We start from the raw sequence: 17,461 nt of genomic DNA, 5'->3' as shown, positions 1-17,461 counted from the left end.
CACAGAGGAAGCCACTCACGGGTCATTCATTTATTGAGCCCTTCAGTGCCTGCCAGGCGTGAGGCTCGCTCTGTGCTGGTGCTGCACCGAGGTGAAGGAGGGCAGGGCCTCCCCAGCTCACAAGGCCACTGCAGTGCTCCTGTGCACCGCTGTCCTGTGTCACCGAGAGTCCTGGAAGAACTCCCATGACTTGAGGGCGGGCCTGGCGTGAAATGCCAGTGTTGAGGACAGGAGGCATGCAGAGGAGTTGGTCTAGGAAGAGAAGGGGCGGTGTCCTCTGGGAAGCGTCCTCTGCAGTGCTCACTCGCAACCCGGGTCCTCATCCTCTGGGCCTGGAGAGAGTTCTGAACAGGGACGGCAATCAGGGGCATCTTACCTGCCTCCCCCACCCTGGAGGCCTTCCCTAGTCACTGCTCAGGATTCCTTTTCTCTTCTCTCCTTCCCTCCCTTCTTTCTTTTTTCTTTTTTAATTTCTTTGTGGTACTAGAGATTAAACCCAGGGATTCTCTACTGCTAAGCTACACCCCCAAGCCCTTTTTATTTTTTATTTTGAAACAGATTGCTGAGGCTGGCCTCAAACCTATAATCCTCTTGTCTCGGCTTCCCAGGTACTGGGATTAGAGGCATTCACCACTTTGCTACGATGCCCTTGCCGCCCATGCGAGGCTCCTGCCTACCTTCCGTGGGTGGCCCTTTTCTCTCTGGGAGGCCCTGGATCACTTGTCCCAGCTGATACCCTGATGAGAGGGAGAGATGAGGTAGAGAAGAGGGATGCCACAGAAGACACTGTCTTGGAAACCTGTGAAGGCTAGTGCTGGGTCTTGAAAATGGAGTCATTTCTCTGTCCTCTGGGAGTTGAGGAAACACCCTGGATTGGTTTGTTTATTTGGCGCTTCATCCGTTGATCCCTTCCTCTTCCTCTTCCTCCATTCCCCCAGCTGTTCTTCCTCCTATAGCTACCTAGTGGGAGTATTATGGACAAGCTAGATTGTACTGGGATTCAGAGGAGGGCAGACCTGGAGCCTGTGCACTGGGTTCTGGGCTGGGAACAGAGTGCCCAAGGAGATCCTGGTGTCAGGCCGTGGGTCAGCCTTGGCTACAGGACAGGCTGGGAGGAGAGCTTGGCATGGGCTGGGAGGCAGGCCTGGAGGTGCACAGGCTTGACCCTGAGAGCACTCAGAGGTCCTGGACATAGGCCACTTCGTTGTCCTTTTTCCTTTTTTCTTCTGTGGCAGTAGGGTTTGAGCCCAGGGGCATTCTACCACTGAGCTTTTCCTCTAGTCCTGTTTTGTTTTGTTTTGAAGCAGGGTCTTGTTAGGTTGTTGAGAGTCTCACCACTTGCTGAGGCTGGCCATGAACCTGCGATCCTCCTGTCTCAGCTTCCTATGAACTGGGATTACAAGTGTGTACCATCATACCTGGCTTTCTTTCTTTTCTTTTCTTTTTTAAATTTTTTCTCCCATATTGAAGAGTGAGACCACTAAGCTATACTCCCAGCCCTTTTAATTTTTTTTTATTTTGAAACAGGGTTTCACTGAGTTGCTGAGGCTGGCCTCAAGCCTGCTCTCCTCCTATCTCAGCCTCCCAAGTATTGAAATTACAGGTGTGTACCACCAGGCCTGGCAATAGTATTTTTCCCTTTTGGCTGAAGGGGTTTGGCAGGGTAATGGCTATTTGGATTTGTACTTCTTATTTTGGTACTAGGGATTGAGGGGTGTACTACATGTGAGCTACACCTTCAGCTCTTTCTATTTGTTATTTGGAAGCAGGGTCTCATTAAGTTGGTGAGGGCCTGGCTAAATTGCTGAGGCTGGCCTCGAACCTGCAATTCTGTCTTAGCCCCCCAAGGCCTGGGATTACAGGTGGGCACCATCAGGCCTGTCTCAAACTTGCACTTTTAAGATCCTCCCACATGCAGGCCCCTGAAGCTTTGTGTACTCTGACCTTTGGTGGTTGATTTACTTTTCTAACCCCAGGCTTTAGTCCCAAAATAATTTTGAAACTTTGCCCTAACTAGATGCACTCCATCTCCTATCCCTGCAAGTACTCCCTAGGCCTGAGTACCACCCTCTCAGGAAGCAACCAGAAAGCCCAGGAGCATGAGGCCAAGCCACAGTGGTCCCACCCTCCACACAGCAGTGCCAGCCTGGCTGCCCTGGTCAGACCATCACCCCGCCTCCCCTCCCAGGCTCCCTAGTGGCCACGATGACCTGCCCCTCCCCAAGGGCCGTGCTGAGGGAAGATCTGGGTGGTGCTTACCTGGTCTCCTTGGCTGGATTGGAGGTGTTCCTGGGGGAGGAGAAGGGAGGAATGAGAACTGTGCCACTTCTCTGGGACATGGGTGGGGTGTCACCAGAGCTCTAGTCCTTCCCCTGTCCTCAAGTGGCAGCCTCCTGTGGCAGCGGGTTGTGCCCAGAAGGAGGCTCTGTGGAGTGGCGGGATGTGGGGAAAGGCCCACTGGTGACCAGGGTAGCTGTGCAGACAGCCACGTGCGTGCATCTGCCACACTCAGGACAGCTTTCTCTTTCCTGTCCCCTGCTCCTCAGGAGCTGTTGGATTTGGAATGGACTTTGAAATGGCCCAGTCCCAAACCATTTTGTAGAAGACAAACTAAGGCCAGAAGTATTTGGACATAGTTGTTTTTCCCTATTTTTACATGCAGTTTTTATTACAAAAGCAGTTCTGGCATACGTGCTCACTATTTTAAAAAATCAAGCAATGTAGAGGTGTCTACAGTAAAAGTTAAAAGTTCCTCCTCACTCTCTCCCCCTCATCTCCACTTCCTGTCCTAGATGTAACCACTGTTTACAGTTTGATGTTTATCTGTTTAGAACTTTCCCTGTTCATGTGTATATATGTTGCAAGTCTGGTGTTTTTTGTTTGTGGTACTGGGGATTGAACCCAGGGGCATTCTACCATTAAGCTATATTCTGAGCCCTTTTTAAGTTAAGTCTAATTTTATTGGTGCATTATAGCCTCACATCATATTGTAACTCAGAATGATAGGGACATCCATGCACACAACACTTGGTGAACTTACTCCCACTTGCTCCCCTAGTCCCTCCTCTTCCCTATACATGTGCTGAGATTGGCATCAGTACACAGCACCAGTGGAAGCACTTCCTTCATTGATTCTCCCTCTCCATTAACACCCTCTCCTAGACCCTCTTCCATCCCTCTACTGGAGTTTCTCCATTATCTACAGTCCCTTTTGTGTTCTACCTAGCATCTGCATATGAGAAAAAACCTATGTCCCTTCAACTCTTGTGTGTGTGTGTGTGTGTGTGTGTGTGTGTGTGTGTGTGTGTGGAACCGGGGGTTGAACCCAGGGTCCTTCTACCTCCGTGTTATATCCCAGTCCTTCTTTTAAATCAGAGTCTCACTAAGTTGCAGAGAGCCTCACTAAATTGCTGAGGCTGGCAGCACACCTGCAATCCTCCTGTCTCAGCCTCCCAAGTACTGGGATTACAGGCATGTACCACCATGCCAGGCTTCATTTTAGTAATTCTGTTTGAGCCAAACCGAACTGTCTGGAAAGCTTGGCTCGTGGTTTTGCTCACATCTAGACTCTGGCCTCCAGCTTCACAAAGCCAAAAGTACCAGCTGACATGCAAAGTGTTCACCCCACCTTAGGGCAGCCTGCTCCCCACATGTTGGGATGCCCCTGTTACACCTGTTGGCTGTGCTCATTGTTAATCTCCCCAAGGTGTCCTGGGTGGGTGATGATTTACAGCGAACAGTAAATCACCCCATCTCATGAGCGACTCCTGCTAGGCTGGACTGGAGGAACTGACTCCAGTTCCTGGGCTTTAACCTAAGGCCCCAGCCAACCCACTCAGTGCAGCAGAACCCACTCACAACCACCCCTTGCTGCCCCTCCTTCACGGTGGGGGGTAAATCACTCACCTCCCGCCTGCTTCCCCATCAGCCCAAAGAACTGGCTCGCCTTGCCACTCTTGGCCTCCTGCAGCTGGAGCTGAATCCTGGCGATGGCGCCTTCCTGAAGAAGCAGAGTTAGCTGGTGGGGTGGGGTGGGGTGAGCTAGGGTGGCGTGGGTAGGGGGTGCTGGGCAGTGACATCTCAACAGCAGCTCAGGCACTGGACACTTGCTTTGTGCTGGCACTTGGCTCTTTTGCATATTTTACACCATATATTCTGCATCATAATAACTAATAGCCAGCTGTGGTAGTGCACCCTTGTAATCCCAGTACTTGGGAGGCTGAGACAGGAAGATGGAAGGTTCAAAGCCAGCCTCAGCAACTTAGCGAGGCCCTTTGCACTTAGTGAGACTGCTTCTAAATAAGAAAATCAGGCTAGGGGTATAACTTGGAAGTAGAATGCCTCTGGGTTCAATCACCAGTACCAAAATAATAAAACAACTAATAGTTAACATGTCACCTACCATGTTTCTGGCACTGTTCTAAGCACTTGAATATACCAACTCACTTAATTCCACCAAAACCCCATGAAAACAGTACCCAATATTATTACCATTGCCATTTTATAGATGGAAACACAAGAGGTATGGAGAGATTAAATAGTGTGTCCAGGGTCACTAAGCTAGGAAGCAAGAAACTGAGCAGAAGTTGAACCCAGGTCTATCTGGCTCAAGAGCTGTACTTTCAAATACCGCACTCATGACTCCATTTAATCTTCACACCCACCATCAGAAGTAGGGGCTACCACCTCTTTTTTTTTTTTTTTTTTTTTGTACTGGGAGTTAAACTGAGGCTTTCTTTCTCCAAGCTGCATTCCAAGCCCTTTTTATTTTGAAACAGGGTCTTGCTAGGTTGCTGAGAGTCTAAGTTGCTGAGGCTGGGCTCAAACTTGTGATGTCCCAAGTACTGGGATTACAGGCATGCACTGCTGTGCCTGGCTCCCTCTCTTTAATGTGTGGAAGCTGAGATGGGAGGTGGCTAAATGACTTGTCCAAGGTCACATAAGTGGTTGAGCCAGGATTCAACAGTCTTGACTCCAGAGCACAGGTTCTGCTCCATCTTGGGAAATGTCCTCAAATAGAAGGAGGGGGCTGCCAATGAACTCAGGGAAACCTAGGCAATAGGTGGGCCTGCTTCTGCTCCAACTCTGGCTCATTTCCTTATGGTCCCAGATTCACCCACCCTGGAGTATGCACCTCTTAGGTCACACAGCTTGTGGTCAGGTGAAGGCTGTTGTCCTGGACAAGGCTGTGTGTGTGTGTTACTGAGATTGAACCCAGGGCATCAGGGGCACTCTGAACTACGTGTGTGTGTGTGTGTGTGTTACTGAGATTGAACCCAGGGCATCAGGGGCACTCTGAACTACACTTCCAGCCCTATTTTATTTGTTTGTTTTGCAGTACTGGGGATTGAACCCAGGGGATTGTAATCCTAGTAATTGGGAGGCTGAGACAGGAGGATACAGGTTTGTGGTGGCCAGTCTCAGCTACTTAGTGAGGCTCTCTGCAACTTAGACCCTGTTTCCAAATAAAGAATAAAAACTAGGGCTCAGAGGTAGAACGCCCCTGGGCTCAAACCTCAGTACTATAAAAACAAAACAAAAAATAGAGCTGGAGGTCTAGCTCAGAGGTAGAATGCCCCTGGGTTCAACTTTCAATGCCAAAAAAGAAAAAAGAGTGGATTGTGGATTGTTTTCTATGCCTCGGACTAATTCAGGCACTCTGTCTCTGTCTCCTCCCTGGGACATCAGAGGCTGTCTCAGGCTGGAGTCATCCGGCCTGCCCAGAAACCAGAGAAGTCTCTTTGGAGATTTGTACCCATTTCTAAAAAGTTCATGAAAACCACTTTGCCTGGGTAAAAGGCAGCCTTCAAATGCAAGCTGGAGAGAATGGACTTTTATGAATTCAAGAGCCTGACCCTTCTCCTGCCCACCCAATTTTTGCTGGGGGAGAGGGGACATTAGGAGGCAGCCACTCCTTTTCACATAGGAAGGACTCCTCTTGGCCTGGAGCCCTCTGTATCCAGTCACCCCAAATCCCAGTCACAGGGATGGTGGCAGGCGGGGAGCCTGAAGGTGCCTCTGTATACCCGTCACTGTTTGGAAGTTCTTCCATCCTAAACCAGTCTTTCCTCCCATGTTTCAAGCACTACAACTTGGGAGGCAAAAGGAAGTTAAAGGAGAGCTAAAAGCAGACATAGTGGCGTGTGCCTGCAATCCCAGTACTTGGGGGACTGAGACAGAAGGACCGCAGGTTTGCAACCAGCCTCAGAAACTCAGAGAGGCTCTCAGCAACCTAGTGAGGCCCTGTTTCAAGATAAAAAATGAAATAGGTCTGGAGGTATAGCTCAGAGCTAGAATTCTAGCCCCTGGGTTTAATCCCCCCATACCAAAAGAGAGAGAGAGAAAGACCATCAAAGGAAACTAAGTATTGGACCACTTGCAGATAGGAAGCCACGACATGAGCTGTTCCTGGTGGCCCTTCCCCTGCAGCTGCACCCAGGGCTCCCATCATATCACACGGGCTCCTAGACATCAGCAAGACACTCGCTGTTCAACTCAGATTCCTTAAAGCATTCAGGCTCAAGGAAGAGCTTTCGAATCGCTCCACTCACCTCACTTTGCAGATAAGGAAACTGAGGCCTGGAGTGAAGCAGCAGTTGGCGGGAGGCTGACCTGAAACCAGGTCTGCTGCCTTCTTGTTGCCTACACAGAACAGGAACCCTCATCCATGGCTGCCCATGTCATGACTCTTCCTAAGAGCTTCCTAGGACCTTGCCATGGCCCAGAAGGGCAAGCCAAGACCAGCCCCAGCATCCTCGTCATCCTGGGCTGGTAGAAGCTGGCTTGCCCTTGCCCTCCTGCCAGCATCCCCTGAAGCCGACCTCTTATTTACTTATATTTGTCTGATCTGTTGGCCTCTTTCCCTGTTTTTTGTTTTTGTTTTTGCGGGTCTGGGAATGGAACCCAGAGGCATTCTACCTCGGAGCTATACCTCCTGCCCTATTTTTTATTCTTTATTTTGAAACCGGGTCTCACTAAGTAGCTGAGGCTGTCCACGAACTGATCCTCCAGGTCTCAGCCTCCCGAATGCTGGCATTACAAGCGTGCGCCACCACGCCCGGCCTTTCCCTGGCTTTATTGGGTACAGTTAAGCCCAGGTCAGGGGCTCTGTGTCCCTGATCAGGTTTGGACAGATGTCAGGTGGGTTCGGGGTGGCACCAATGCTGGGTCTTCAACTTTTAAATTTCTCCCCAGTGATAGCACTCAGGGAGCTTAATAGAAGAGACCACTATCAAATCTAGTTGTCAGGAAATAAAAGCATTTCTACATGTGACACAAAACAGTCATCTTGCCCCAACTTCAGCCTCTTGAAAGGAAATTTTGGAAAATTTCTGATGCACAGATCAACAGAACCCAAGGGTATACAAGGTACATAGTTGTGCTTTCCAAGCTGTGCAACCTTGGACAGACCACAGACCTCCTATGTCTCCATTCCTTATCTGTGAAACAGGGATAGTGTGGTGCTCTCCCCAGGAGGCCGATGAATGGACCTAAGGAGTTAATGTTTAGAGCATTTAGATAGCACCAGAAGCATAGTGAGTGTTAAATAAGACTTTCTTTCCTTTTTGGGGGGTACTGGAGATTGAACCCAGGAACATTCTATCGCTGACACCCCAGCCCTTCTTATTCTTCCTTTTTTTTTTTTTTTTTTGTACCTGGGATTGAACCCAGCAGCATTCTACGAACTCTGAGCTATACCCCAGCCCTATTTTCCTATTTTTAAATATTTATTTATTAATTTTTGCAATACTGGGGGTGGAACCCAGGAGCATTTTACCTCCAAGCTACACCCTCCCAGCCCTATTTTTTTAATTTATTTTGAAACAGGTTCTCACTGAGTTGCAAAGTACCTCACTAAGTAGTAGCTGAGACTGGCCGTGAACCCTGATCCTCCTCCTCAGCCTCCCAAATGCTGGGATTACAGGCGTGTGCCACCATGCTCAGCCTCAGCCCTATTTTTAACTATTTTAAAACAGGGTCTCACTAAGTTTCTGAAGGCCTCACTAAGTAGCTAAGAATGGCTGCACACCTGTGGTCCTGTCTGATCTCCCAAGTACTGGGATTGTAGGCATGCAACACCAGGCCTGGCTTAAATAAGTGTTTTTTTTAAGTCTAATAAACACACACATTCTCTCTCTCTCTCTCTCTCTCTCTCTCTCTCTCTCTCTCTCTCTCTCTCTCTCTCTCTCTCCCCCCCTCCCTCCCTCCCTCTCCCTCTCTCTCTCTACCTGGCCATGGCTTAAATGTTTCTTAAGTCCACACACATACACACAGTTGCTCTCATGTGTGTGAGCCATGACCTCTTGGGTGGTCACCCAGGCCAAGGCTGGCTCCTTGAAACTATCCACAGGGGACTCAGCCAAGCTGCAGCATACAGGGTACCACCTGCCACCTGCTCTGGCAGCGCTCGCCCCTCCACCGTGGGTCATTCCCTGCCCTGGTCAGAGCCTCTCCCAAAGGTACCTCCAGGATCATAGTCACCCAGGGCCCTGCTTCAATGCTGAGTGACAGATCCTCTTCGCTGTCACCTGCGGCGGCACACACAGACAGCCCCATCAGGAGAAGCAGGCCAAGGCCGTGCAGCATGGTGAGCCCTGTGTGTCAGGGGCCCGCTGGGAGCCCCACTCAGCCGGAAGACGTGGCCTCCAACAGCCTCCCCTAGCCTTTTGGCTGCTTGAGTGGAAGAGGAGGCTTTCCCTGGCCCTCTGCTCCTTCCAGTTACTCTGCTTCCTTCCCTCAGCTTATCTGAACCCCTGGGCCACTTCCTATGGCGCCCGCCTCCCTGGCTGGAAAGCTCAGGAGAGACCAGATCCCACCCCCCAACCTGCCGCCCCAACATTTGATCCCGGGATTAATGCTCTGATGTAACAGCCTCTCCCTCTGTGGCGGTACACAAAGGCATAGTATGTGGCCTGGAACCTCCAGCTCGGGGACCTTATGTTGGAAATGGGAATGGGAGACAGGGATCCTAAAGCTTCTCCCCTGGTGCTTTGCTCCCCTGTGCAGAGCACCCCCAAGCCCCCAACTTGGTCAGTATTCCATCACCTGCCTCCCCTTCCCATCTCAGAGCCCTCTTCCTTTGCATCCTTCTCCACACAGCCTCTAGGTGTGCTTAAAAACACACTCTTAGCCGGGCGTGGTGGCGCACACTTGTAATCCCAGCATTCGGGAGACAGACCGGAGGATCGCGGTTCGCGGACAATCTCAGCCACTACTTAGGCCCTCTGCAACTTAGTGAGACCGGGTTTCAAAATAAAGAATAAAAAATAGGGCAGGGGGTGTAGCTTGGAGGTTGAATGCCCCTGGGTTCCATCCCCAGACCTGCAAAATAAAACACTCTTGCAGGCATGGTGGTGCGTGCCTGTAATCCCAGTACTTGCAAGGCCGAGACAGGAGGATCGCAGGTTTGAGGACAGCCTCAGCAAGCTGACTTACATCAACCTAGCAAGACCCTGTTTCAAAATAAAAATAAAACAAGGCTGAGGCTGTAGTTGGGAGGTAGAATGTCCCTGGATTCAATCCCCAGTACCACTGAAAACAACAAAAAAATCAATAAACCCCACACTCTTGCTCTAGTTGAAACAATACAGAGCTTAAAGCAGCAGGCTCCTGACAAAGTAGCTCCTTACAAGTGGAAGCTGGAATTCGCCAGGAAAATGGCCTTCCTCAAGTGTCCTTAGCCCTACGCTCTTTCCACTCTTATCAAGACCATCTTTCTCTAGCCCCAATTCCACCTGTCTCTCCTGCTTCCCAGCATCTTCCCAGTGATCACACACACATTTCAAGCTCCCTGGCATGGAACCCCTGGTCCTTCTCTGCTCAGTCCCTGCCTCTCCCAGCCATCCCTGTGTGCACCCATCAGTCTAGAACAAGGGCTCTGCGGTCAGAGACCTGGACTGCCTTCCAGACCTCCACCAAATGGCTGTGTGATCTTGGCCACTTCGCTCACCCTCTGAACCTCAGCACTAATCCAGTACAACAGGATTAATAACAGCACTCTGCAGTTTGAGGATCAGGCGAGATAATGCACGGGAGCACTTAGCGAGTGTGGAATAGTAAATATTTAATGCCTGTTAACTATTATTATTGTAACTATTATTGACACTGGGTCACGGAAGATGAATAAGACACTGTCGCTGTCCTACAGGATTGCACAGTCCAGGGTAAGAGACTTCTGGTTGACAGACAAGTAAGTTCTGTTTGGCTTGTGTCAGCACTAGAAGGGGACAGGGCAGGACATGCCTTCCTTCCCAGTCTGTCCCTTGTGCCCTGTTCTGACACCAACCCACCACCTGCCCCCAGGACAGGCCGAACTTCCCACCCTCACGGTTCTGCCTCCACCACTGCTCCTGCCTGGACTTCTCTGTCCACTCTCATGCTTAAAGTTTGGTCCTGCTTAATATTCATCTCCTTGCTAGAGTTTTTTGGTCCCTACTCATACTTCTAGCAAGATTAATCGGCCTCTCCCACTTCTATCTCTTAGGGCTCTCTAGGGCTGCTCTGGGGGGTTGTGCAGATTTCATACTGCATGGGGGGGGGGTGGAATCTAGCCCTGGCTCTGATTTCTGAGCAACAGAGCCTGATGCGAGCCTGGTGGGAGGCTACACACCCTTAGAAGAAGATGCTTGTCTCTACTTCTCCCAGATGGGCTAGTTAGGCTCAGGGCAGCTCTGCTGGTTGGCTGGGTAGTGGTTGGTTGCCCATGAACTCTTTTAGAGGGGGCTGTGAGAGACATCTGCTTGTAGATCCACAATAAATGTGGGCTCACTCTGAGTCCAGATCAGCCAAGGCAGAGCTAAATAAAAGCAACTGTGAGCCAGGTGTGGTGGCCTGTGATTCCAGTACTGGGGAGGCGGAGACATGAAGATCACAGGATCGAATGGAAGCCAGCTTCAACAATTTTATAAAACCCCATTTCAGGGGGAAAAAAAAAGCTGGGCATGGTGGTGCAGGCCTGTATTCCCAGTACTTGGGAGGCTGAGACAGGAGGTTTGAGGGCTACCTCAGCAACTTAGACCGTTTCTAAATAAAATAGGGCTGGGGGTGTAGAGTTAGAATGCTCCTGGGCTCAATCCTCAGTACCACAATAAATAAATACATAAATATTTAAAAAATAAAATAGGTTGGAAGTGTAGCTCAAAGGTAGAATGCCAGAAATCTCTTTGGTGGGTCCCAACCAGGATGGCTTCAGAATCCCAGAATGCAGGTTCCCAGCTCAGCCTAGAGTTGCCCCTGGCCGGTGGGTCCCTCTCGCAGTCCCGGGAGGCAGCTGCTGTCTGTCAGCTCTCCTAAGGGCAGAACACCTAGTGCCCCAATTCCTTGGATTTTCCCTTTTTCTTCCTTACACAGAACAGAGCTTTGTCTTCAACCCTCTTCATTTTAGAGAAAGGAGGTTGGCAGGGCTTGCTTTAGGTTACACTAAGAATTGCTGACGGAGTAGCCGCGCTCCCCCCTGCCAGCCCCTGCCCACCTCCCACTGGGACGCTGGCCTCTGGAGAGGGCAGCCGTCCCTTCACTGCAGGTGCAAAGGGGCGGTGACCTTAGCCTCCAGGAAGCATTTGAGCCTCAGCCTCTCCAGCCGCAAGTTGAAGCTGCCCCTCCTAGGGCTTGGTACAGATTTTATGAATCCTTCTGGTGAAGGGCTTACTACAACGCCTGGCACGCAGCTTCTGCTCCATTAATCCTAACTTAATTGTAATTATTAGACTTCCCGAACCCTGGATTTCGGTGCGGGGCTCCCAGCCCCGGCTTCTGCTCTCCGGCTCTCGGACGCAGGAACCACTCCGAGAGGGGCAGGATGTCGTGGGCGCCCAGCAGGGACGAGGAGGGAGGCATGGGCAGAAAGGAGAGGGCGGCGGGAAGAAGGGAGAGAAAACCCCAAAGGTCCGGAAGGCCGGAGGCAGGCAGGGCACGGGCTGAAAAGCCGCGGCTATTTGCAGCATCGTCCGCGGGCTGAGGTCAGGCTGGGGCTGGCAGTGCTGGCGAGGGAGCCCGCCGCCCCGCCCGGTGCCCTCGGCCACCCGGGCACGGCCCTGGACGGTGCGCCCGGTTTCGGCCCGTCCTCGTGGCCCGGGAGGCGTCTAGGCTGGGCCGTCGCGGTCAGCGGGGAAGTGGAGGCCACCGGAGCAGGGGCGGGCACTGGACGGCGGGTCCGGGTGTGACCCTCGGGTGGGGTGCAACCTCCGACCAAGGGGAGGGGCAGGTTTGCGTTCCCAGCGACCCCCCAGTGGGCGGAGCCAGGCAGGTTCGGGGCGGGGCCCGGCAGATGGGAGGCGGTATCCAGGGGCGTGGTCAATAGGTTTGGGTTCGCGCGCGACGCCAGGGGGCGTGGCCGGGCAGGTTGGGGTTCCAAGCTAGCTCGGGGGCGGGGCCAGATTGGTTCGGGGGCGGGTCCTTGTCGGGGGCGGGGCCAGGCAGATTGGGGGTTATCTAGGGGCGGGGCCAGTTGGGCTGTGTTCCGAGCGGGCCCGGAGGCGGGGCCAGATCGGTTCGGGGGCGGGGCCTGTGTCTGGGGCGGGGCCAGGAGATTCGTGGCGGCTGCGGACCCGGCCCGGGGCGGTGCGGGGGCCGGGCTGGCCGCGGGGAGGTCGCGGCTGCGGCCACGCTTCCTGGGCGCCGGGTGGGCGCGCAGGGTTGCTAAAGGCTGCGGTTTGGCCAGGATTCCGGAGCCGAGAAGAAAAAGGGCGCGGAAGGGAGGGATTGAAAAAAAAAGCCGCGGGGGAGTAGAGGGAAACCCGAGCTGAGCGCCGGATGCGGGAGGAAGCCGACGTTTCGGAACGCCTGTTCTGGCCAAAGGAGGTGGAATGATTGGCTCGTTAGGGAGGCCGAGGGTCTGGGGTATGGCCGCCCAGCCGTTGAGTGGCAGAGGCTGGATTTGAACCTGGATGTGCTTGCCGCTCGCGTGCTCTTTTACCTTCACTGAGGCTCGGGAACAGGGAGCGGCGAGGCCGAGAGGAGCGGCATAAAGGAGGCAGCTCAAGTGAGGGAGGCTCGGTTGCTTTCTGGGGACCCGGGGGGAGTCAGCCGTCAGCTGACATCTGAGGCCTCTACCCGGTGACCCCGGGGCGCGGCTGCGTCGCTCCCGCGCCCTTCCAGCGCCCCCACGTGGAGGCTTCTGATCGCTTTATCTACCCTCCTGGAATGCGGGTTTTTGTTGGGATCCAGGGGCCAAGAGCTGGGTGTTGGGCTCCGAGGGCCTGTCCCTAGCACGGAGGGCCGGACGGTAAAGAGGGCGCAGAGGGGGTGCCTTGGGCAGCAGCGCAGGGCTCCTACTGGGAGGGTAGGGTGCTGGGTCAGGGTACCCAAGAGCCCAGAACTGGGTGCGCCTGCACCCCTAAGCTGCACCCCTAAGCTTGGGCCCCCTCCCCAAGTCTTTGAGGTCAATTGAGTGCTCGGTGTAAATTGATTATAGATTTACTAAGCACCGTACAAAATGAGAGCTGCCAGAGGACAGAGACAGAAGAATCACAACAACTTTAACCGTGGGAAGTGACAGGGAATGGTGGGAGAGGAATCAGCCAGAATCCTGGTTCCTTTACCTAACCTTTTTTTTTTTTTTTTGGTGCTGGGGAATGAACCCAGGACATTTTACATCTGAGTCACATCTCCAGCCCTACTTTAATTTTTATATTAAAACAGGGTCTTGCTAAGTTGTTGAGACTGGCCTTGAATCAGTGATCTTCCTGTTCCAGCCTCCTAAGAACTCCCAAGCACCACCACACTCTTCTTTATGGGACATTTATAATGCAGTACACTTGGGCACCTTGGGTTTGGAAAGTGAATTTCTAAGTCCTTGTTTCCTGTGCTCAGTTGCCCACATTTTTGGCAAGCCTGCCTCGCTCCTGGACATTTCTAGCCCCTCAGTTCTGCCTCCAGTGTCTCTCAAGCGCCTGAAGGTGTCATCCAGTTTCAGGAAGAGATTCTCATTACTAGTTGATCAGTTCTGAGAATGATCAGAACAGTCCCTGACCTCGTGCTTGTCACCAAGCCCCTACTCTGCCTTCAACAGCACAGCCTGGCCCCCGGGTTCAGAGACCTGGAGGTCTCTCACCTGGGCTCATTTCTTACTTACTCCATCACCTTTTCCCAAAGAACCTGTGCCCACTCACATCTTCTTTCTGTGCCCACTCACATCTTCTTCTGTAATCAGGTTTCAAAAAGGAAAGATGAGCATGTCAGGTGGGGTTGCTTGTTCACATGAAGGATTTAAGTCAAGAAGCAAAACAGCACAGTGGTTAGGAATATTCTGGACAGGCATGATGGCACACACCTGAAATCTCAGTACTTGGGAAGCTGAGATAGGAGGATCACCGGTTCATGGCCAGCCTCAGCTACTTAGTGAGGCCCTCTACAATTTAGTGAGACCCTGTTTTAAAAATAAAGAATCAGCCGGGCGTGGTGGCGCACGCTTGTAATCCCAGCATTCGGGAGGCTGAGACCTGGAGGATCGCGGTTCGCGGACAGCCTCAGCTACTTAAGTGAGGCCCTCTGCAACTCAGTGAGACCCGGTTTCAAAATAAAGAATAAAAAATAGGGCAGGGGGTGTAGCTCGGAGGTAGAATGCCCCTGGGTTCCATCCCCAGACCCGCAAAAAATAATAATAATAAAATAAATAAAAATAAAGAATCAAAAATAGGTCTGGTAGTATAGCTCAGAGGTAGAATGCCCCTGGGTTCAATCCCCAGTATCACACACACATAAAAACAAATAATAAAATAGACCTGGGGGTGTAGTTCAAAGGTAACATGTTACTGGGTTCAATCCCCAGGAAAACACACACACACATACACACAACACACAACTTCTGGATTTGAATTCTGTCTCTAATACTATCCATGGGTGGCCTTAGGAAAGTCACTTAACCATCTCTATCTGTAAGACGGAGATAAAAATATACAGTGTTCATATTAAAGGGGTGTTGAGGTTCAATAAGATAATGCATTACAGAACTGCATGCAGCTAGACATGGTGGCACATGCCTATAATCTCAGAATTTAGGAGACTGAGACAGAAGGATCTCGGGCAGGTTTGAGGACAGCCTCAGCAATTTAACCCTTAGCAACTTAGCAAGGCCCTATTTCAAAACAAGAAAATAAAAAAAAAGCTGGGAGTGTAGCTTGGAGGGTGAATTCTGGATTCAATAACCAGTACTAGTACCAAAAAATAAAAACAAAACTTGGTGCAGTACCTGGCACATGATAGGCACTTAATAAAACTTAAAATTATTATATCTGCTAATAATACTATTGAGCAACAATATCCGTCCACATTCCACGGGAAAGCCCAGACTAAGGAAAGCTGTTTTAGGCATTCCCTGGTATTTTGCCATCAGGTTAAATTCCCTAAGGCCAGGAATTAGGATGAGGAACTCCCTGCGGCTGGGGCAGGTTCTGATGTGCCAGACCTTAAAAGTGGGCTAGGAAGCTTTGGGCTGGGGGAGGCAGGTGAAGCCCCTTGTTGGGAGTCCTGGGTTCCAGTTCCGCCCCTTGCCTCAAGTGTAACACTGAGCGTGTCCCCCGGAGTGCTCACCTCTCCTAGAGCCTGCGTGCAACAAAGGCACCAGAGCCTGACCCCATTAGTGAACACAGAGAACCTCATGATTAAAGTCAGCCTCTTCTTCCTGGATCTTGGTTAGCGAATGTGGGAGAAGAGTGAAGCCTAATTGAAAATATAATTACAGTGCACTGTCGTTTATCTACCAAGAGGAGCTTCCAGATCCCACTGTCTGCAGAACAGTTTGTTTCTCATGGTGGGGAGGACTCCAGAGACAGCCACGTGGAGACAGTGTCCAGGGCCTGGGAACTTGGCTGGCTGGCTGGCTGGCTGTTGGCTGGCCATGATGGACTGTGGAGCTGACCTTCAGGGTTTCAACCCTGGTCTGCCCTCCTGACCACTGTCTGGAATACCTGAGCCCACAGAGCTGGGGACGGTTGCCCATGCCCCTCAGGTCCCTTTCTGGAGCTGCCCAGCTCATCTGTGGTCTAAGGGGGAGCAGGGGCCAATGTGGGGGTGGGGAGGGAGGACCCCAGGCCCCTTCTGGCCTGATGTGCAAGCACTGGAGTGGGAGCAGAGGTGGCTGCAGAAGGCAAATTAAAGAATCTCTTGGCTGGGCTCAATGGTGCACATTTGTGATCACAGTACTTGGGAGGCTGAGACAGGAGGATCACAGGTTCAAGGTCAGCCTCAGTACCTTAGCAACTTAGTGAGACCCTGTTTCAAAATAAAAAACAAAAGGCTGTGAGTATGGCTTAGAAAATCCCCAGTACCAAAAACAAAACAAAACAAACACACAAAACCCCTGAGCCAATGAGATTCTAGGAAGAGTGTGAGTCTGCAGCTGGAACCGTGGTCTCTCCTGGCTGGGCTGTTTCCCCCACTCCGTTCCTATGGTTCTGACCCTGCAGAGGAAAACAGCAGTGTCTTAGGGCACACTTGTTCCATATTGGACACTAGATGTGGCGCTTAAAGCACATCCCCTTAGAGACCACACAGTCTCCGTGTCTCAGTGCTTATCCACCGGCCTCGGACCCCTGTTCCTTCTCTTCTCAGGTCCCTACACCACGGCCTAGTTCTCCGTCTGCTTTTTTTTTTTTTTTTTTTTTTTTTTTTGGTGGTACTGGGGTTCCTGGAAACCCTTCTACCTCCGGGCTACACTCCCAGACATATTATACACACACACACACACACACACACACACACACACACACACATATATATATATATATATATATATAATTTTTTTTTAATTTGGAAACAGGGTCTCTTAAGTCAGCATGGCTGCCTTCGAACCCACGCGATCCTCCTGTCTCAGCCTCCCAAGCGCGGGGATTACAAGCGTACGCCACCACGCCCGGCTCTCCGTCTGCTTTAAGTGACCCTAGAAAAGACCTTTCTCTCAGGGATTCATCTGTGAAGTTTGCCAAATTTAGACAGGTTTGTCGACTGGGACGTGCTGGGGTTCTAGGTGAGGCGGATTGGAGGTGCCCTTTGGCGTATGTGCCTGGGACAGGGACAGGAACGGTGAGGGAGGATGGGTTAGCAGCGATGGAAGGCATAGTCCTTGTCCTGCCTTGATGACTAAGTGAACGTTCATCAACAGGGCCGCCCAACATGGTTGTGCGGTTGATTCCTGCAGAAGGATACTTTGCCGAGGCAGAAGGTGGAGGCTGAACTCTATTCCCTGCTCACTTTACCGGCCCAACCTCTTGAGCCTTGGCTGCACGCACCAGGCAGACCTGCCTTTCTCCAGCTCACACAGAGGTGCCTCATGGGCTAGCACAGGCCCTGGTCTGAAGCCAGTCCGGACGTGCAGATGATGAAATATTAGAGCAGAAACCCAAAAAAGATGATGAAATATACACCTCGGAGCGTATCCTCTCCCCTAAAGAGGTATCCTTTGAACCCTGGTTGAGGAGCCTGTGCCAGGCATGGGGACATCAGAGAATGTAGCCCCCAGAATGCT

The 17,461-nt window shown here is 51.7% G+C and overlaps 1 protein-coding gene across 1 annotated transcript; it reads right to left on the bottom strand.

Annotated features, from left to right (window-relative positions):
- Positions 1-300: 300 nt before the first annotated feature.
- Positions 301-8,586, bottom strand: TAC4 (tachykinin precursor 4; the record flags this gene model as incomplete). Its single annotated transcript, XM_080714045.1, has 5 exons — positions 301-344; positions 678-737; positions 2,260-2,289; positions 3,907-4,000; positions 8,464-8,586. 5 exons carry the CDS (start codon positions 8,584-8,586, stop codon positions 301-303), a joined length of 351 nt encoding a protein of 116 aa, XP_080570171.1.
- Between the last annotated feature and the right edge of the window lie 8,875 nt (positions 8,587-17,461).

The sequence above is a fragment of the Muscardinus avellanarius genome (genome assembly GCF_963383645.1).
Source record: "Muscardinus avellanarius genome assembly, chromosome: 16".
Classification (NCBI taxonomy): Eukaryota; Metazoa; Chordata; class Mammalia; order Rodentia; family Gliridae; genus Muscardinus; species Muscardinus avellanarius.
Note: the sequence above shows the minus strand (reverse complement) of the source record. Positions and strands in the feature narration are given on the sequence as shown.